Source organism: Oryzias latipes, chromosome 9, assembly GCF_053564925.1.
Source record: "Oryzias latipes strain Hd-rR chromosome 9, Olatipes_Hd-rR_3.1".
Lineage (NCBI taxonomy): Eukaryota > Metazoa > Chordata > Actinopteri > Beloniformes > Adrianichthyidae > Oryzias > Oryzias latipes.
Genome location: NC_136245.1, coordinates 16,593,049 through 16,614,861, shown reverse-complemented (window position 1 = coordinate 16,614,861; position 21,813 = coordinate 16,593,049). Strand labels below are relative to the sequence as shown.

The window sequence follows — 21,813 nt, the reverse complement described above, 5'->3', positions numbered from 1 at the left end:
TTTTGTGTTGTGTATCTCTTCAAATTGTTTTAAAAAGAAATATACCAGTTATATACCAGGAGTTAAAAGCTGAATTGTAATAAAGCTGGTTTTTGTTTGTCTCATTCATTTTGAACGTTTCATCTTTATAATAGCATTTACATCTCATCCACAATTGGTTAGTTCTCTGGGGTCAGTCAATTCATTCACAGTCAAGTAGGTATTTTTTTATGGAAGTTACAGGTTGGTTAGTTTGCAACGTGACAAGAGAAACAATAAATATTTTCTACTGTTTTCCTAAAGAGAACAGAACATTCTACCACACTGCGGACAACAAGTACCATCACAGCTATGGTACTTGCTTGTTTTACGTTAAAGTAAACCATGTCTCAATCCAAATGGTATTTTCCAAGATTGATTATAATCAATTTATTCCATTTAGATATGATTTTATAATGGTATAGTTCGATTTGATTCAATTAACAAACTTAAATCAGATCAATTTGGTTGACTAAATCAATTCATCAATTAAGTGTCACACCACTAATCTGAGTTTTCTGCTGTTGAAAAATGTATGTTGATGAAAATCTGCTTTCACCCTTGACAGATACCGGTACATATTATGAAAGTGAAGCTGTCTTCATTTCATCTGCTTTTCTAGAGTAAATGAAACCAGCTTTCTAATGAAGTTACATTTTCCCTCAACAGGTAAATTCTGACCAAAAAAGTTATTTTTCTTACAATTTTTTTTCTACCTTCTCTTTGTTTTAATAACATTTTTCATGTCATTCCTGGCAACGTTTTTTTTTTTTTTTTCGGTCTATACTCACCGATAAACCTTTTTACATTGTTTATGAAGTTAGGTTCACTTTGTAGACCTTTTTGTTTGTTTTTGCCAACTAAAGAGTTTTTAGTTGGCAAGAGATTTAGAGAGTTTGTGCAAATAGCAGAAGAGGAGGAGGTATTCTGTCGGTGCAGAGGTTTTTAAATTAAAAAAACCTTAGCTGAGTACCTGATCCATAACTTTGTGTTACACCCTCAACACTTGACTTTGCCGGAAACTTTTGCATTACTCAATCAAAGGCTTGCTGTAGCGTTCATTGTAAAACCACTCAAGTTTTTTTGTAAGCCTAAAAAAGGCAGACGAACTTGAATTTAAATTAGCAATCACTGCAGAATCACTAAATGTACTGTATATTTAAGGTATATTTAACTAAAAGTAAAAACTGTGCTAAGACAAATCCAAGTGTTTAAGTAATTAAAAAATAAATTTAAAGCTATTTTCATAATTAGATTTTTCTTAGGCTAAGAGCTACATGGTGGTACAATGGTTAGCACGTTCCCCTCACAGTGAAAAGGCCCTGGTTCAAATCCCTGCTGGGACCTTTCTGTGTGGAATTTGGGCACTCCAGCCTACTCCCACAGTCCAAAAACACGCCTCATAGGTCAATTGGTGACTCCAATTTTCTCTTAAGTCTGCATGTGAGTGACCCTGCAAACAGACTGGTGATCTGTCAGCCTTTGCCCAACACTAGCTGGGTTGGCTCCTGCAACCCCTGTGACCCAAAAAGGGATACAGCAGGTTCTGAAGTTGGATGGATGGACTTTTCTTGGCCTCATCAGTATATAAGCAGCACTATTATATGTCTCACAAAAGTTGCCAACAAAACGTTTGCGATTTTTTAAATTAGGTTTATTGGTCTGTGTAAACTCTCTGCAAAATCTTTCCATGCAAAAGTATTTGCAATCATTTGTACTTCAACTGCATGCACTATGTACAAATACAGAGATTAAGAAACATTCCACTGAACTGGCAGAATCGAGTAGAAGACAGATATGACTTTAGCTCAGAGAGAAGCCTGATCTTTTAAACAACAACTGATGCTCATGATGCCATTGTAACGTACAGAGCCTACTGTTAAAGTGCCTACGTTGCTGCTATATGGAGGCAGAGTGGCTTTGTGAAGAAAACGTACTGGAGAAATCTACAGGGTTCAAGCAAAGGACCTGTCAAGATTTCCTTTGATCTGCTACCCTCAGCTACAAGCTCCTACATCCATGTGCTCGGCTGAGTTTGAGCCATTTCTGTTGACGCTAACAAACCAATTTAATCATATTATAACATATTTATAGTCATGCAGAGTATGACTTCTCGTACAGAATATAAAGTATCAGTAGGAATGTTAATGGGGAAGTAGTGTAAACATTAATGGAATTACAATAGCATTTATTTCTTACAAAGTATATATATCTTGACCCACAAAACATTTCATGCATAGGATTTTTTGTGTTTTTGTCAGTTTTGAGATTGGAAAAAGTTGCACACAGTTGTACAAATTTGAGGTTATTCCACTTTGTAAAGTGTGCTTTCCTTGGTCTGCTGTGATTAGTGAACAAGCACACTCGGATGATTAAAGGTGTGGCAGACAGAAAAAACGGGCTCTGCTTTGTGCAAAGGGTACGTCGGGGTAAAAGCGGGCTGTTACGGCCCCAGGCACACGAAATTCACAAGCACGGTGCATGCAGGTAAAAGCACATACTTTAGACATTACCGGTTTACCTGCAGCAAACTTGACTGTGTGCATTCACTGTAAACTCTGAAGTACAAAACCTATTCTGAGCAGAATTAGCAGGTTCAAGTCTCTTTCTGTTGTTTTTTTTTTCATAACTGAGAAAAAAAAATTAAGGTTCACTTTTCAGTTGTCCTAAACGTACAGTTGATATTTTCCCACCAACCAAAAAATTCACAGTTTTAGTTACATTACATAAAAAAAACTCCTTTGACACCGTACAAGTGTGCTATAATATTTTGAACTTAACAGCAACTGATTCATCTAGTTCACATCCCAGTTACATCAGATCTCTACTCTAACCTGAGCAATGTATCAATATGTAAACATTTCTTCATGAAGTCATACAAAGTGTTCATTTGGTGAAGTATTTAGTAGATGTGCGGCCAGGCATGCTGATATAATATTATGTAACCACTGTAAAAAGTAAAAAACAAAAAAGCTTAATGACCTAATGAAATTCAAACATGGGGGCTTTTAAAATCTTGGATTTCTAGAATAGATGCCATAACATATTGCTTTTCTTCTTCAGCCCAACTTTTTTTTTTCTTTAATGAAGAAGTTCTTATCAGGATATGACTGGCGTGAGGTCGTTTTGCGGAGCCACCTCGCAGCAGATTCATGTTCAGTTAAACGAGGGTCTGAGGTTGATTCATAATCAGCTCTGGTAAAGTCAAAAAGAGAGAAGAGAAGATGCAAACTGAAAGTCGAAGCCAAACATGAGCAATGCTGCGCTGTAATGAAAAAAATCCAAAATAACTGTGGGGAGGGAAAAGTGCCACATGGAATGAAGACAAACACATTGATAAGCCCGTGCTGTGTGGTTAATCGCTAGCAACGTGATTCTCATTTAACAAGGTGTGCCAGCGCTCGATCTTCTTGTCCTTGTTCTTTAAACACTCGTACCAGTGCTTCAGCCGCTCCCCTTTGGCAGTGATACCCAGCTGACACCCACCTGTCAGGGAGATAGGGGTAGGTGAAGAACAGGTAGAGGGGGGGTGAAAGGTTCTTTTTATTTTTAGTATTAAAGGAAATCACTGAGACGAACTGAATATTTACCAATGTAGTCATTGGACTTCCCAATATCGTAATCCCACACCGAAACATCTAACGTCTTCTTGGCCAGTTCACTGTGTTTGATCTCAAAGCCGAATTCCTGAAGGTTGATCAGAACATTTATAGTTTTAGCAAAACACAAAGTTTTCTTCTTTTTATTGCAAACTTTCTTGCAAACCTCATTAAATTCCGGGTTCAAAGTCCTCTTCTTAATTTGTGTTTTGCACTTGCCCTTCTTCCCCATGTCAGGCTTCAAGCAGCTGCAAGAAACACGCGGAGAAAGTTATACAATCGTTGGAGTCTTCCAGATACAGTTATGGAAGCGCTACCTACATTTTGACATATGGGTCGGAGTAGCCATTAGCATCCATAGCAGCCAGGTGGACACATCGCACAACGCCGACGATGAGGCGGTTCTGCTGCGAGCTGTACATGAGGGAGATCAGAACACGACCGCGTTCCTCCACCTCTGTGCCATCTTTCCCTGCCTAAAACAGACCGAAAGAGAAGAACAGTTCAGCAGGGGTTATTAAAAAAAACATCTGCTAGAGCCTTTTAGAGGAATCTGTCACGTATAGACATGCTTGGAAATAAAGGTATTGCCTCATCTTCGTAGAGTGAGATCCCTCTTGCTGTTCCAGCTGTTGCAGTTTTCTTTGTCTGTAAAAAGCATCAAGGTTAGGACAAAACTTGAGAAGAAAGTCACCCTGTAAGAGAATGCAGTGACTTTTAAGTGTCTGACTCACAGGCACAACTCTCTCAAGACACACGTTAAAGTTTTTCTTTGTGTTCATCTTCAGTTTCTTTAGTGCCACTCGAGTTTCCCCAATAAACTCGTTGTGCCCGAACTTGTCTTCATCGCAGACAGAGACCCTGTAGAAACAAAAAAGAAAAAAGTATAATTACATGTTTTGATAAATCTGCCACAGCTAGATGATGTTTGAGGTCCGACAGCTTTGCCTTTGGTTCTAAGTGGTTCAGACGCAGCTGTCTTAACTGTACGACCCACCTGAGGGTTTTGCGCTGCATGTCGTCCTCCGTCAAGCCGTGGTAGGTGAGAGTTTCATTCCACACTGGGTTACGAGTGTTCCTTAAGGTCTTGGTGCGCAACTTGTTAGACTATTAAAGGCAGAACAGATTACAAAAAAATAAAGAATACTATTAAGATACCTTGACCATCATGAAGATTTGTGTGTTTTGGAGATTCCAACCCACCACTAGATGTCACCCATGAGCAGGCAGAGAGATTCCTCATTATCCAAAATGGGGAGTCAAAGTCATTCATTTTTGTCAAAAGCTATAAATATTTCCTTTGTGACGCATACCTTACTAGCCCCTGGGAGCAGATGTAGCTTCACATATGGGTCTGCCAGTCCATTTGAGTCCATGGGCTTTAGTCCCTGAGGAGAAAATCAGCCTCACAATTAGATCAAAAGCAGTGGAGAGCAATTATCAGATGAAATGCAGTTTATAGGTTTTGGAATATGTAACCAATCTGCTAAAACGACCCCTTTGTGTGGGGGAAAGAGTGGTACCTTTGCTTTGAGGATGCTGCAGTGGAGGCTGTTGCTTTCTTGTTGATAGAGCAGGCTGAACTCGAGGGAACCCAGGGTGGCTAAAAGACACCCAGACCGGTCGTTACATGAGACTACAAGCCTGCTTCCAAATATTTAAGAGTTTGAAAACTATAAATTATCCTGTTGTGATAAAACACCTTTATCATGAAATAAAGACTGAATAACAGAGTCAAAGAGCAAACAAAAAGTCTCGACTCATGAAACATTCACAGGCCTCTATTTATCTTTAGTAAGAACAATGAAAAATTGAAAACCGATGAGCTGCCCATACATATGAACTACTAGAAAATAAAAATGAAGTTTTCATTTTTTTAATATAAACTATACATTAAATCAACTATTGTGTAAACTATATAAATAGGAACTACATTTTGCTCCCTAATTTCAAATACAGGTATCCTGCTAGTAAGAAATATTCTTTATTTAAAGCAATCCAGATTTTGTTGAGATCAAAGTGCTCTGAATAAACAAAAGCTTCCTTTTTTAGATGTTACTGATTTATCATAAACTATTTCCATGTAATAGTAGAAATGAATAAGGATTACGTAATTTATTTAAGATCTTAAGGTTGGAAACATGTAAAACAATCAAAATAGTATGAACTGAAATCTTGAATATTTGCCAGCAATTAAATATGCTTTAATTCAAACTTATTCTAAAATCTAATTACTCATAGTTAAAAACCCCTTTTATTGTAATTTTTTTACAGAGAGGAGGCTCACTAGATTTCTACAGTTTTCTTCTTTTTACACAGGAACATTCTTCCTCCTCTCTGGAAGTCTCTAACTTCTTATTTCAATTTTATTTTAATACTTCAGATATTAAGACTTTATTAAAATCCAATGAAATTAGATTTCCCTGAGAAAGGATGAATCCCATTTGGGTGCAGACGAATGCAAAGAACGCAGATCCGTGTTGGATCCTTTCCTCCACAATGAAAGCGGATTTATGAAAGAAAGGAAAAAATGACATAATAGAATCTGAAAAGCTTTTATATCCCTGATCATTTACATAATGTCATACTCCTCAGATATATTTTCATCAGGAATCCTTTTTAGATTTGCATACTGACTGCACATTGTCCCTGCACACTTACAGTAAGAGGTAAGTGTGTGTGTTAAAATAAAAGCTAAACTTTAATTTTTAATGATGACAAATGACAAAAAATATCAAGTTCTATATGAAATGAAACAAAGATGAAATGTAAGTCATCCACCTTACTCCTGGAAAGGATGGTGTACTCACTGGCTTCATCAGAGTCGTAGTCGTTCACCTCTTCCTCCTCCTCAGCAGGGGGGGGTTGTTGCCGGGGGTTATGAGAGCCGTAGGCAGTGGGCTGCCTCCTGTCAAGAGATGATCTCTGCTCTGGAGGAGCACCAGAGGAGTAAGCGCCTGCGTCTCCTGCCACAGGACGTTCAACCACACGTTCACGTTAAGGGGCTGCAACTTTTTACAGCATGAGCTCAGGTCTGTTTCCAAGCTAGTTTCACCTTGCTGAGCCATGGCGACAGAAGCAGAAGGCTGCTGTCTCGAGCTCTGGACAGGTACCATCTTCTTCATGACCACTGGACTTCCCTGACCAAGCTCTTCAGGGCCAGCCCCGCCCGTGGCCATACGCACAGATGGTTTAGGGGCCACAGGTGGGTAACCAGCCCGGCCTTGTGACTCTGCAGCTAAAATTAGGCATGAATGAATTAAAACCACAAACTCAAACAAGAGATGCATAATCACTTGGCTCGAGGCCTTCACTGCGGTACACGTTGAATTACAGCATGCTCTCTCGGTGATGCGGCTTTTATGTTGTAAAAAGGCGTTGACCTGCATAAAAGCTGTGGCAGCTGACACTTCTACGTGCAGCGGTATGTAGTCCGCCTGCCAGGGAAACCTCCCTTTTATGGGGGATCACATTGCAAAGGTAATCATGCATCAAATCTGAAATTAGACTGTCATGCCAGCACCACCTGGAGACTCATTCCAAGTCACAGCATGCAGCCTCTGACTTTTTAATTGAGACTCTCCTCCCCCTTTGGTTTTAACAGCGGGGTGCACTCCCAAATTTGAGACAGAGATAAAAAAGCCTGATGACTTGGAATGAAGACAGAAAAACTATGGGTTAGCGTAATGATGAATGAAGGTGAATAAAACACAAGCATTATGTCATGTTGAAAGTCAAAATTAATTTTCAAATTAAAACTATGGAATATGTTTCTGCCAAACTAAAACTTTATGATTCAGCAAAAACTATTATTACAGTAACTAAAAATAACAGAAGTGAGGCTTCCTTTAGGACCGATCTACTCAAGGTTTCTAGGCTTTTGTTTTTGTTTTTTCTTACGGCTATGCCAATCAGAGCTTCATGCCAAGAAATGTGTGTCCTATACACTAAAAAGAGTAAATTTCCTGTTGAAAAATTTTCCTGGGTTTAATCTATGGTGAAAATCACTAACATTATTTGTCACAACTTGGTTTTATTTATTTTTTTAATTTTTTTTTTTTTTTTTTTTTAAACTTGTCCTGTCCAACAGCTGGACAGACAGATGAGGGCTGAAGGCCTCTTGTGTTGGACATATTTTACTTTTACAAGAGGGGTTATTAATCTTCAGACAAACCAGAGGTATGTCTGAATAAACCCCTTTTGTAATCGAGGCCAAGCTTTATTCATTTTAATTGTTTTTGAAATTCTTTTGTGTTGGACCGGACGGAAAAGGAAAGAAGGGAAGAAGAGAGAGGGATGTTAGAGAGGGGGGGGGGGGGGGGGGGTAGGAGGGTGATAATAGGAGGGGGAGGGGGGTAAAACCATGAAGCAGCATAAAGCTACAAGCTACTGGATGTTTATCATTACGGTAAGGTTCAGATAGAATACAAATCTCAAATGGGCGGGGCCTGTCCACACACACTCAAATGTTATAAACACACCTGTTAACTGCAAAAATGAACTTGGTTTTATTTGAACCCAATTTGTGATTTTTTTCTTACCTTTTTTTCTGAGTTAAAATAAGCCAACGAAAGGTTAGTCTCTCTTTAACCTCAGAATTGGGTAAAAAAAAAACAGCCCAATTTGGGTTATTGATCCTAAATTACCCAAACAGTTGATCTGTCAATGATGAACTAAAACCCAATAAAAAAATATGTAAATGGCGTTTGAAAGTTAACATCAACCTTGTGTGACTGTGACAGGGAAAATGTTGAAGCAGAGCACAAAAAAACCCAGGAAACATCCCAAAAACAGCAAAGTAGACTTTATGATCTTCACATCTCCAACAATCATAGAGTCAAGTTTGAGCTTAGCTTTAAAAAAACACACACAATTCTTCCTCAAGTCACTATGATGTTTACATTTGTAATCCAATCAAAACAAATGTAAACATCACAGAAAGCGCATTTTGTCACTGTAAGCTGCTGTTATATCGATGAAGTTTAATGGCATACAGATATATATGCAGCATTCCAAATATCCCTGACAAAACAAAAAGTAGTCTTTGTCTAATGCAGTAGTCCACATAAGTTTAGAAGCCCCAGCAGAATTTGTGAAAAATTTGGCAAGTCTTTGACTAGTACGGCTGATGAAGCAATTTCTTTTGCTACATAGCAGTCAAGAGAAGCCATTTATTATCACATAAATGCATGTGCCCTAAATACATAATTATGATAATGAAATCCCCAAAATGATTAATGTGTCTCATTGGAGAGGGCAGTCTAAGGGCTGAAGGGGAAGAATGTGTTTTAATTACAGCATCAGGGAAGATTTTTACTGAGTGAGCTCTAAAGGACAAATTATAAGATATTAATAGAGAACAAATAGCAGATGTGATCAGAGATGGTAGATAAAGTGCAAATGTTCTGTAAAGCAAAAGGGAAAAAGCTTCTAAGCTTGCACTTTAAATGTTTTCCTTGTAGTGGTATAGCTTTATCAAGAGCAAACTTAAGTTAAATGAAGGAAGGGACCAAAGCTTTCACTGAGTGAATATAAAGAGTACAGTGACAGATTCCAGTGCACTCAGGGGCCAAAGCATAACTTTATTTGCCTATAGCTGTATATGAAAATGACTGCATTACAGTGTAGTCACTTTCATAGACTTGGTGCAACATAATATCCACTTTCGTTTGTGATAACAGTGATTGAAAACCACAAAAGGTACCAGGAAATTCAAATTGCAGGCATGACCCCAAATCAAACATTTACATGTGTTGGGACTGTCATTCTAAAGGGTATTTAAAGTCCCAGTGGTTTTTTATTCATTATTATGCCATTTTTAGCCAATATTTTTTAGAAACTGTGTCTTTTTCTAGGACATAGTTTCTGCAGAGTGGCAGGAATTTATTAGAAATTCACCTCTGAGTTGTGGGTGGAAGGGTTGGCATGGAGTAAGCCCATCCCTTCCCTTCCCGTCATCCAACTGTTTAAACTAGCTTAAAGCCCCTCACACCCCCTACCTAACATTACCAGTGCAACAAAAATGGTGAGCAATATTAAGCTATCCAACCGTACAGCTTTGAGCTTGACCAGACAGGGAAAACAAAAATGTACATAGACCTAGACGTCAACAAGCGGATGTATCAGAAAGGAGCAGAGCAGGGTGCTTGTGGCCCACAGACTAATCGTAATTTTTTTTTGTACAGTACAGACCAAAGGTTTGGACACACCCACTCATTCAAATGAATGGAAAGGTGTGTCCAAACTTTTAGTCTAGACTGTATATGTTCTCCATCATGACAAAAAGGCCACAAGAACATGTTAAAAACACCAAAAAACATGATTTTCATTGGAGAGGGTCTTAAATTGCTGGCAAATTTACTGTAGAAAATAATGTTATGAATCCACTTTAAAAACCTTTCCAAGATGATCAGTTTCTTCATTCCACTACCTGTGTGTGCTTGTATTAGAAAATGACGATGTAAGTGTGTGAACTTATTCATGAAGCTCCAGCCCTGCTCGGATTGAAAGTATTAAGCCTGATGACATACACACGTGGCACATTCAACTTCAATCTGCAGAAAGATGGTAATTGACCACATGTGACATGTTTGATTGTAATTAGAATCTGTGTATAAATATTCATGGAGTTTCACATCTCTTGTGAGACTCTTTAGATTTCTGCACTGACTCAGCTGCAGCAGCTGAGTCACCTTTACCAAACAGATGCCAAAAGATGGGGAAGGCGTAGACCAGCTTTATGAACAAGGAGATTAAAATCAGTTGTTTTTTAAGAAAAAATTTTAAGACTTTTAAAGATGTAAAAATGGTGATCAGTGGAACTTTATTTTTTAAAATGATTAAGTGAGTTTACCATTTAGTGATGTTTTAAAACTTAATCTGGATTATACTGACATAAACCTAACATGTTTTTGCCTGATCAGTCAAATGGTTTATGATATCAAAGTGGCGTAAAAGTCTTATGGAATAAAAAGGGAATAGTACAAAAAATGTCTAAATTTTCTTCACTTGGTCTCCAATAGTGAAACAATAAAATGTCTAACAGTGTGAAGGTTTAGCCCTAGATTTCTCAATTTTTAATTGAGATTATATATGTATATAATTCCAAACATTAAAATATATTTTAGAGGTTTGTTTGTTTTTCTAATAATAACATTAACAAATTGAATTTTCTGTGCTGTATCTGCACCTGCCTTATTTTCTGTTTTTTCCTCTTATAGGGACATTTTCCAATGTGTTTTAACTTTTTTGGTCAAATATTGCCAAATTTAATTTTATGTAATCCGTCTGTGTCATCTCTCTTTAAGGTTTAAGAATGTTATTTGTCCTTCCAATTTCTTGTAACCTTCTTTTTTTTATTATATTGTTCTTTAATGGAACACTTTTGACCCAAGCTGGCCAATTAGCAGCGGATGGCATCCCCTGGGACACTGGCTATGTAGATTTTAGAGATGCAGTTAAGCGTTTCTTGGAAAAGGGAAAGCCTCCGCGAGCTTATGTTGTTAGCTTGCTATGGAAAACTTGCCTGAAGCCTTGCTTGAAACGTGTTGCTCTGCAACTGGAGGCTGACTCTTACTTGGACCTATAGGATGGATGTAGAAAGCCAATTTAAAAAAAGGAAAACAACTTGTAAGCTTCCCCATGTAAACATGTTTGATGACTAAATAAGAAAGGAAAACTGAAGCAAGGCTTGTTTATACCTGGTTGTGATTGGGCGACTATGTCCCTCTGCTGAGAACCTGCTGTCCTCTGAGGCTCTGTTGTCTTCTGGGCAGCTGCCTCCTTTGGTTTAGATAATGGCATGGGTGAAGGCAAAAAATGCTTTGGAAAACCTTTGAAAAACCAGGCACCAGACCTCTTCCACACCTAAGAACACAAAAAAAAAGATGTATGACTGACAACCTCTTTACCCTGGTTGCCACTTTACATTTCTTTTAGCATGAGCATCTCACCTCTCGTTGTTCTCTGCAGATCTTGCAGAGCCAAACAGGCCGTGGGAGACCACCACACTGCGTACCACACTTAGTACACATGTGCTAAAAAACAAGAAACCTAAAAATAGTAACGGCTTTGCACTTAAAGAAAAATGAAATTCACAGAAGTAATTAATTTCACTACCTTTTTGCAGTCTTCACACACCACCGAGCTGACCCCTGGTGATCCAAGCTGCTCCCCACACAGCAAACAGCGGGACACTCCATCCCCACACACCGTCTTCTTCATGTTGTCCAGACGGTTTATCAGGCGGCTGCAGCAGCAGAATGTCCAAAGCCGTGCATGACATTACAGGGACTTTTTTTTTTTGTTTAAATTTCCGCTCATCACAGAAACCAGCTCTCACCCAATTCTTTCTTGCTCCATTGCCTCCATTTTCTCCGCACGGGCAATCACACTGTTTATTATCTCTTTTTCTTCATCAGTCAGATCTGGACTGGAACCGGGACCTGGCTGCTTGGTCCAGTTACCCCTGTTTTGCAAAGATGGGGTCCATTTGTGGGCGCATTAGTTCATTTTTGTCTCATTCCCTTGACTCACACACACAAACCCACAAAGTTGAACACCATAATGCAGTTACACAATTTACATCGGAGTGGATTTGCTTCACTTACTGCTCTTTATCTCTGTGTCACAGATCAGGCAGCAGAGAAAAGGATGATACGGTTAAGGCATGATGCTGTCGTTAATGAAAATGGTGCCAAGACATAACTGCTCTGAAGGAGATACTTACTTTGGATGCATGCTTCCCTGCCTGTCGTTTGATACCCAGCGACCCGTCCCACCACTCATCACTGTGTCTGTCATGCTGTGCTGTTAAGAAGACAGGAGGCAGGTATGAGTCCCTGTTCAGTGTTGATAAAAGGTATCGTCTTTGTATTCAGAGCAGAAGTTAAAAAAGTCTGCCCACAACATTTACGTTTCTCTTCCCATCTTTCATTCCGTTGCAGCACTTTTTAGTTGTTATTATTGGCTCATCAAATTCAAATTTTATTTAGTAGTGCAACACCAATAGGAAGAAAAAGCATCTAAAATGTCCAGAAAAGGAATTATAAGTATTTTCTCCCCTTCATCTGCTAATGGTCTGTTAATTTGCATACCAAGCCTGAAAAATACCACTCTGTTCTGCTGGAGAATAAACACAATACTTCTGCCAAACCTACAGTCTAATCAGCACCATCTCAGTCTGCCAAGCTTGTTGGAAGAAATCCATTCCATGAACATAATGTATTTGAGCTCTGCAATGGTGCAAAGACAAGTCGTTTTTTTTTTTATTGCAGGCCTAAAACAAGCTTAGCTACAGTCAAAGTCACAGGGGCAGGTAAAAAAGATAAGGGAACACCGCTTTTAATAAAATAAGACTTGATATTTCTTCCAGACTAAAATATGAAATAGCAGATACAGTAGGAATGTCTCAATTTTATTGTAAAACAACAATGACAACTCAGCAATTGTAGTATGTCGATTGAAGTGTTCATAGCCGTTCGGTGTGGGCTTTGGTGGAGGAGAAGGCGGTTATCAATAGCAGCAGTTGAACACGTTTGTCACTCCGTTTCGTAAACCGTTGACTCAACCAGACGAGGAGTGGTCTAAAGACGGCTCTCAGCTCACTTAAAGTGTTTAAAATAAAAGGCTGAAGGGAGACATGGTGCAGTGGTTTGAGAGCAAAAATGAGCTGAGCATGAGCAGACTGCTAATGCCGGCCGTGTGAAAAAGTAAGTACATCTGATGCAGCAGCGCTACAGTCCAGTCTCAGGCGATATGAATGATGCAACAACACCAACAGAAACTCAGGATATTTTGCAGGTGTTCCTGCAAATGTGCATGAAATGAAAATGACTTCAAGCCGTCTTCTAGTCTCAGACAAAAGCTGCAGCTGCTGCATGTCCTGAGGGACGACTAGTCCTCAAAGGATACCGGCAGACTCCATCCTAAGAAACTAAAAGCTTCTCTTGGGCTAAATCTCAGGAATTGTGATGATGTAGGACGAGGTGAGTGCCTGGGCAGAACTGCATCAACAAGAGCAGGAAGGCAACAGCAAGATATGTCTGCCGATGAGAAAAGAAAAAAAATCAATACACTTTACTTCAGTTTTTCACAGGAGCAAAATCAGTCACTATTGAATCTTTGTGAGGGTGAAAAGGGGGCGAGCTAAAAGGAAAGCCTTCACCGTCGTCTTTGTTTTAATCCAGCCTGTATTGGGCTGTGTAACACCAGGCAGCACACCTTCTGAAATTTGCAACCTGTTGTCTGTCTGCCTGTGGGCTCCACAGATGAGCAAGAAATTTGCTGTAGGATCTTTAGCCACCCTGCATGGGGGCTTCATCACCCCTCACCCCCGCGCCTCCTCCCATGCAGCACACAGCCAACAGCAGAAGCACAGCCATCAGGGAGCAGTCTTTTTCTCCCTTATTTAGCAGTAGTTTGACACATACGACATATGACAACACACTGACTGTACAGCTCCCTTTATTTCCCAAAATGACTTATCCCATTTATTGTTATCGTCCTGGAGAGAAAGACAGAGAGACGAATGGGAGGCAATGTTAAGAGTTGAGCGGGGGCTTGTCCGGGCTCCCTAGCCAAAAAAACATAATTTCTTTCCATCAGACAAGTGGACTTTTTTCTAGGGTGATGGGGGCAATTAGTATTCAGAGAACAGCTTGAATTAGAACAGTCTGAAGGCACGTTCTTTATGAGGGGGGCTACAGTACACGTATAAATTGGGTTTAATGCCTCAGACAGTTGAAAGATACAGTGTGGGCTTATCTGTGTTAGAGAGACCAATTATAAACGAGTCATTTTCACATAATGTCATATTGAACTATGGCATTAGACAGGGATGACATCAATGTGACCCTCAGATTGTGTCAATGAGATTATAAATGTGACAAATCCGCGTCATCTGAGACTCTGACTTCATCTTACAGTCATCTTGGACGTGTTGTCTGCCTGGAAAAGATGACTCAGTGGGTCGGCGGATTCTTCTCACAAAAGCCAGGACGGTAATGCTTACAGACGTGGCAGTCTAAAAAAGAGAGCTGGTCCAGCAACGCGCAGCAGATTCTGCGAGTAACAGACCATGTGTTCGATGACAACAGGAAAGACCAGAGGGAGAGCATCGACATCGATCTCTTTGTTCCAACCCCTCACACGGAGGAAAAGAAAAACAAATGAGAAACCAGTGTCTCCTCTGAAGGGAAACAATCAATATCAATCTGCACCTGTACATATTTGAGGTTGTTGGCAGATATTACAACCACAGCAAACATTTTTAGACAACTGTTGGAAGCGAAATCTACCAGAATTCTGTGTTTAAACAGAATGCTTAGGCTGCATAATGTTCAGGATTTAACACATGTTAATTTAGTTGTAACGACTAATACGATATTCATGACAGAAATCTCGTTTTAATTATGAAAGCTAAAAAAAAATTTAGCATCTGGAAGTTGCTTGCGGATATAAGATGTAAGGACAGCAGGCAGAGTGACAGCAAGGCAGCGTGCTGTTGATGGAGGGATCCGACACGGATCATTATGGAAAAAGAACAACCAGCTTAGAGGGGAAGTGTGGATCAAAGTAAGTCACCGTTCTCACGTGGAGATTTGCCAAAAACAAAAAGGTTGTTTTTTTAGATATTTCACATCGCTACAAAAGAATTTGTGTAGCGAAAAGTTTTCAAAGGTCAATTTTTCCACTCTGTAGTCATCGCCATCTTGACCAGAAATTACCTTGGTCTTTTCTGAAAATGGGCAGCCATGAGGCAAACGAGTCTCACACCTATTGGAACCGAGTGGCAACTCTTTCACTTCCTGTTTGTGGTTTGAAAACTAAAGTGGAGAAGAGCACATGTGGCAGATTGTTTCACAAGCAAGTCAGATTCTGCTTTCTGCAATATGAAACCAGACATGTTGTTTACATTTTGGCAATATCCCTTCAGAGGTCGCCACAGTGAATCAGCTTTCACCGATTCACACGGGTTGTTTGCAAGAGAGTTTTACACCAGATGCCCTTCCTGGCATAACCCTGTATCTTATCCAGGCTGGGGACCGGGACAGGGGGACCCAGATTTCGGCCCCTTTTGTGGCCATATAGTTAGGCAGCAGCGTGAAGGCTCTTGCCCAAGGACCCAAGCTGGATGAAGCTCATCGTGCCCCCCGGGGAATATAAAGGAGTATATTAAAAATGCGGTTCCTATACTTTTTATTGACCTGTGTGGTTAGGATTATTGCCAATCACAACAGTATTTTGAGTCAACTTTTTAAAACTAGATCATTTTGTACTGAGAATTAAACTACAAATTCGGGTGTAAGGTTTTGATTGGCGTATGAGGTTCAAATCCTCGGCTCTGGAGCTACTTCCATTACTGAGTTCAAACATCTTTCTGACTTATTTGTACTGCTTTATTTAGTTATTTATTTGTTTGTTTGTTTTAAGAGAGGCCAGGGTTCAGGGAAATCCCACTCAGCCAAGATGTCTACAACAAATGACATTAACCCAAAAGTAATGTCATGTCAAACACAAATGTAGTCCTACATTAAAAATAAAAGGCTAAGGTCCATAAAAGTTTGCCTTCAGGATAGTATCTTATAAAAGATAATAAAATCAGTTTGAGTTTGTCTGTTCTGATTGTGATGTTTTACAGACATATCCTGCACAGATAGATAATCTCAGCCACGGGCTCTTCCTTTTGTAAAGAAAGATTTCAGCTCAACATAAATGCTAAATATTTTGATCTTTTTTGACTTATCTGTATCTTAAAGGCACAGCTAGCTCTTAATTGTGTCGTTTGTTTGATATTTCATTTTTTTTTTGTGTCCTTGTTGGACCTGTTTTACATATAATGATAGTGAATTCCAGGGCAACTATTCCCATGCCATCAGCACAATAAGAACATTTCCAAAATGGGTTAATGATTTGAAATCGATTGAAGCCCCACAATTGGTTTCACTTGAATGTATCTTTCATCAGCCCTGCATTAGTATTCCAGTCACTTTGCTTAAATGAAATGTTGTTGAGTTTTCATGAAGCTCTGTACTATCCCATCACTCACCAAAGTCCCTGCAGACGTATCTCAGCACTTTTTAATGCATGCTATGGCAGAGTTATTATTCATATCAGTGCTGCGTCTTCACGCTTACAAACACCTTGAAGCAGAAGTATGCTTTTTCTTGGGTCATCCAAACCGCAACTTTGTCTCTAATCCTAAAACTATTTGCTTCCCATAAAAGAACCTTGCGGCCCTTGTGCCATTTTTCACAAAACACATTTTTAACCAAGAAATAAAATTGACTTTGACTGAAATTGGAACAACCCATCATTTCAAATCAAATGTTAAAGAGCCACTCTGATAGAAATTGTGTTTTTGGTGTTTTTAACATGTTTTTTGGGCATTTTTCTCTTGTAGGAGAACTTATATATAAAAAAAACTAAGCTCGAAATTACATTTCTGAGTATTTCTTCATTTAAATTATTGTAAATCAAGAGCAGATGAAAAAATGTAGTTTGAAAAAGCTTCTCGCTCTGACATGGAAGCTACACTCTGATGCATCCACTTGTAGACGACTAGATCCATGTACGTCTTTGTTTTCCTCATCTGAGCTGCTTCTGTCCCAAAACTGTACGGCTGGATAGCTCCTATTGATCGCCATTTTTGTTGCACTGATAACATTAAGTTGGAAGTATGTGAGGCAGTGAGCTAGTGGAAGAGAGTGTAAACAGACAGCTCAATCATTGGTGACGGAAAGGGAGTGTTGTTCCACTCACAAGTCAGAGGCAAATTTCTAATGAACTACTGCCGCCCTGCAGAAACCATGTCCTCGAAAATGATAGTTTTTTAATTTTTGGCTAAAAATGGCATAATCATAAATAAAAGACCACAAGAAACGCTTTTACAATAAATCAAGTACAACAGATAAAACTGGAAAAAAACTCAAAGTTGACTAAAAATAGACACTAATTTTTTTTATAAAGTTTTATAAAATGATGATCATGTTACTTAATTGATCAGACTTTTCTTGGTCAGGCCAATGGTAATTTTCTTCTTGTTAGAACTACTAAGGTATTAAATACAGTAGTAAAATATATTGGACAAAGGGAGATCCCAAGGATTGGAGCATTCCTTCTACATCCTTTGGATTCTTAAAATTCATTTACAAGATCGGCCAAGGCTAATTAAAATGTAGCTTATATTAGAAAATCTAAATAGAAAAGGTCTTTTCGTGAGAAAAAAAGGATGTACTTTCTGCAGGCCAGCAATATAGCAGTAGGTTTTAAAACATCATTTTCTAAATTTCTATCATTGTGTGACACTATGCGTGCAGTAGAATGTGTGAAGTTCTGGCAAGCACATATTTACAAAAGAGTTTTATATTTGGTAGAAACAAATAAAAGGTGGAAAAGGAAAGTCGAAAGAGAATAAGGATTTTTTGCTGTAAAATCTTAAGATTTGCAATGTCTAAGAAAGTTTAAGGAATCACATTAACATCAGAAATGTTTTAATAGTGAAAACTTTTAATGGAAAACTGTTTACTGATTCTAAAGTATATTGAAAGTGTGGAGTCTTTTTGACTGAAAAATATATTTAAAATTGCAAAATAACCAGCACACAAAGCAAATAATGATGTTTCTGTTTTAGTAAAAATAAATGTTGCCATGTCATTTGGATGAAATACTTCTATTGACAAAATCAGAAACAAAAAAGTAAACATTTAGCCTTTTTTTAAGTTATAACATGTCTACACAGGTTTTAAAGTTAATGATGGTCTTTTGAGGAAGCGAAATAAAATCAGTTTATTAGGAGGGGATGCAGGAAGCATTAAAAACATGAGATCACCCAAACCCAGATATAGTGCGTATTTTAATCTATCCGTCAGGAAAAGCTGGGGAGCCAGTGTGGCAGTACAGCCAATCCTGGACTTGAGTGAGGCTGTGAGGCACTGCACCACATGAAGGCCTCTGCTGCAGGACGAATACATCACTCAGCATTTTTTAATTATTTACAACTCTTTGCCACATTTACTTTCATTTCCATGTAATGCTCTCATGTGAGACATTATTTTATGAAAACTGATTTTAGGATGCTAGGCGGATACACACAAACTGCAACCTTGTGACTGAGACTACAGCTTGGACATTAGCCTTTTAGGTTGATTTAGTTCGGCACTGACAAATGGCTATCTGTGTTTTTATTCAGACAATAGTGCTAAGGGGAACCATCTGTTGAACCATCTGCGAGGACTCTTCACCTCTCAAAACAGAGGATGTCGCAGCATTTGAGATCACACAGCTACATCCTCCATCCGGGCATGGCTCCAGGTCCTGCCTCACTGGGCAGCAAACAGGAAACACCATCCACTGACCAACAAGCTCCCATGCTGTTACCTTACCATTAGTGTTGGCTCTCATGGTTTTTCATTCTAAAATCAACACAGGTCTTGCTGATTTATGAGGATTTAGTAAACATTGATTTTTACAAGGGAAAAAATCCACACGCTCAGACTTTTTTTGTGTGGAGTTCAGAGCCATGCTTTTGTCCGTGTTCTACATTTATAACCACAATATCTCTGGAGCAGGCTGTAGGAGCACTCAGCTAAATGCATTCCAGCAACGGTCTGCATCGAGTCTCAAACTTGCCAGGCTGATTCATCCTTGTTCGGCCCAAAGGAAGGAGGTGGGTCTAGGAACTGGCTGCTGAAGCACTGGTCAGGAGTTCCCCGTTAATGCCTTCCCGTTTTGGCTCCAGGAAATAAGTACCACCAGATTATGGTTGACTGAAAAATCCCTCAGCGTTTTTAAATTAGCTGCAGCTGAAGATCTATGGCGATGTATTATATAGTTTGCAACATCTGAAATGATGACTCAAAACTCTGTCTGCAGGGGGAATCTGTCCATCGGAGATGCTTTTTGGCTGTTTGATATCTGACTCTCTTTTGTGCTTCTGATAAAGCGGCATGTACAACACCCTTGGGTGTTTTTAGGACACTGCAGTTGGCAGACGTGTCTGCTCCACAAAGCGCAACATGCTGAAAAAGGGCTTAGCTTGTAATAAAAATCCGTTTGAAGGTCCATCAATAAGATTTTTAGATGCAGTAAGATTTGGGTAATTACTCCAAAGCTTTAGTGTGGCCAAAACAAATGCACAGAGGTAATTATCATTACCTAAAAAGACATGCATGAAACTAAAGAAATGAATCTTTTAGAGAGAGTAGGGTTTTCTCAATACATCAGGGTTCTGTTTTTGAATTTTAACTATGTTCCCTTTATTGGGAATTTTGTTAAAACGCTGCATTAATTACCTTTGTCTTTTCCAATATGCCACACTGCTTAGGCAGCCCTAATCACCAGTTTTAGAGAGCCTTGAGAAACAATTCTCCTCCTTGATCATTTCAGGATAAAGCCACTCCCTTCCATTAAAGCTCTGTCACAGCAAACACAATCTGACTGTGGAGCAGAATTTTATCAGAAACACCTGCAGATTTACCGAGTCCAAGTTTAAACCTCCATGCCCGGATTATGAGGAATACAAATGAACACGGAGATGTGCACCTTTGACATCTGTGGCCATGGAAACAGAACAATCAATAGCTAAGAATTTAAGTGATCAAACACTTTGTGTGAGCATATGCGGACCAGGTCAGCGTTGCTGCTCACATAGTTGAAAAGCCAGTATGCTTTGAGAGGAAGAATGGCAAAAGACCTGGGATTATGGGTATGGTTGCCTAGCATTAAATAATGCAGTCAGTGTGAAAAGCACTTACTTTATTCCTCCATGTTTTTTCCACGTTTTCTGTCAGCAACCATGTTTCTTCTAAGGCTTTGTGTGTTCAGACCTAACAACCATTTTATTCATTTGCACAAAGAAATCCAGAGACAAAAAAGGGGGGGGGGGGGGTGGCAGAATGAGGGTGTCGTCCAGTCACTTTAACGTGGTTGCTTTCTTGAGAGGCACAGCTCTAGATGTTACACTTCATTCTGTCTCAGCTGAATTCCCATCTCTCAGGTCTGCAGAGGGATTTAATGAACCTAAGGTTGTTGGAGTTTTTTTTTTTTTGCTACCCCTCAACAAAATTCCCTATACATGTACATATGTAGCAAACGGATTTGGTCCACTGATACCCTTTAGTGCAAGAAGACTTGATAACATCACAAGTTGACCACTGAATTGTCTGTGCAATGGCAGAGCTGGGCTAGAGGGCTGCCCTGCCCACACCAGAATCTTTAGGCATCACTAATGTCTTTACATCATAATCTGTATGTGAATCAAGCTCCATCATGTTCCCCTGCAGCAAAGCCATGAGACTGCAGCCACACAATCCTCCAAACAACTGACCAGGTTTTCTTCTTTATATCCCATGTCCAACAAGCCTTGAAGGGGATTTAAAGATTCGCCACACCATCAGGGGTTACAATAATTGATCATTCGAGACTTGAACCATGATAGAAAAACCATGCAACCTTTCTAAAATGCATGACTCACCACCACTGAATGACTGCTTTTAGTGGGGCTTTTACAACAATCAAACGCATTAGTAGTTGATCAGCTTCTTCTGGCTGTGCACATGCAGACTAACCTTCCCTTCTCAGTCAAATCAGTAACTGGCTGATGAAGACAATAAAAATGTGCTCCACCAAATAAATACGGGCTGTGAGGTACGTTCCCTCCAAAGAGATGATCCACGGGGCTTCTCTCCTGAATGAAGGGCTGCATTCATTCAACTTGTATGTGGAGGGGGAAAAAAATATTATAATCATGCACTGACTCACCGGGCAAACGCATCAACCTCAAAGCAATTTTAGTATGTAGATACGGTGTTTGAAGGGGGGCAAAAAGAAGATCGGAAACCCTACCAGAGGATCCAGTCCCTTTTTCTCTCTCTGGATGCTGTTAGAAAAAGATGCGGAGTTTGTGCAGCGCCTGCTGAATCTCATCAAAGTAAGTCATTGCGCATGGTCGTGCCTGTCACCAAATCGCGTCTTTTTTCCCTTCTTTTTTTTGTGGGTCTGGAGGGGCTATCAGAGCACAGAGCGCAGCGGATCACTATACGATGCGTGGAAACTGCTCTTCCATCCTGCGTGGAAGATGGAAAGCCCTTGGTGCCGTGGGAAGGAAACCCCTCGATCTGAAGTAATAACAAGTGGGCTGTTATCACCTGATCCAGTTGTCTATAGAACCTAAATTTATCTCCACCCAGGCAGCCTT

The 21,813-nt window shown here is 39.5% G+C and overlaps 1 protein-coding gene across 5 annotated transcripts; it reads right to left on the bottom strand.

Annotated features, from left to right (window-relative positions):
- Positions 1 to 1,650: 1,650 nt before the first annotated feature.
- Positions 1,651 to 21,752, bottom strand: LOC101157223 (rabphilin-3A). Of its 5 annotated transcripts, none has more exons than XM_020706062.3 (19): positions 21,462 to 21,752; positions 12,346 to 12,425; positions 12,227 to 12,238; positions 11,959 to 12,084; positions 11,736 to 11,865; positions 11,570 to 11,653; positions 11,318 to 11,483; positions 11,143 to 11,199; positions 6,673 to 6,855; positions 6,428 to 6,583; positions 5,141 to 5,220; positions 4,931 to 5,005; positions 4,615 to 4,724; positions 4,352 to 4,478; positions 4,209 to 4,265; positions 3,939 to 4,093; positions 3,784 to 3,865; positions 3,609 to 3,705; positions 1,651 to 3,504 (listed from the first exon to the last, which is right to left on the bottom strand). In XM_020706062.3, the coding sequence occupies exons 1-19, from the start codon at positions 21,540 to 21,542 to the stop codon at positions 3,374 to 3,376; spliced, it is 1,989 nt and encodes a 662-aa protein (XP_020561721.1). In that variant the 5' UTR covers positions 21,543 to 21,752; the 3' UTR covers positions 1,651 to 3,373. The 5 variants fall into 5 exon arrangements, with proteins under 5 accessions (XP_020561721.1, XP_011477672.1, XP_078808901.1 ...); XM_011479370.3 differs by having other exon boundaries at positions 21,378 to 21,715; XM_078952775.1 differs by lacking the exon at positions 21,462 to 21,752 and adding an exon at positions 20,372 to 20,438.
- Between the last annotated feature and the right edge of the window lie 61 nt (positions 21,753 to 21,813).

Excerpts from the sequence above, each read along its gene's own strand:
- LOC101157223 (XM_020706062.3), bottom strand. The coding sequence starts at position 21,542 with ATGAGATTCAGCAGGCGCTGCACAAACTCCGCATCTTTTTCTAACAGC. Across the intron at positions 4,266-4,351 it reads GTCTTGAGAGAGTTGTGCCT|ACAAAGAAAACTGCAACAGC; the intron begins GTGAGTCAGACA and ends TGCTTTTTACAG. Across the intron at positions 3,866-3,938 it reads TCCGACCCATATGTCAAAAT|CTGCTTGAAGCCTGACATGG; the intron begins GTAGGTAGCGCT and ends TGTTTCTTGCAG.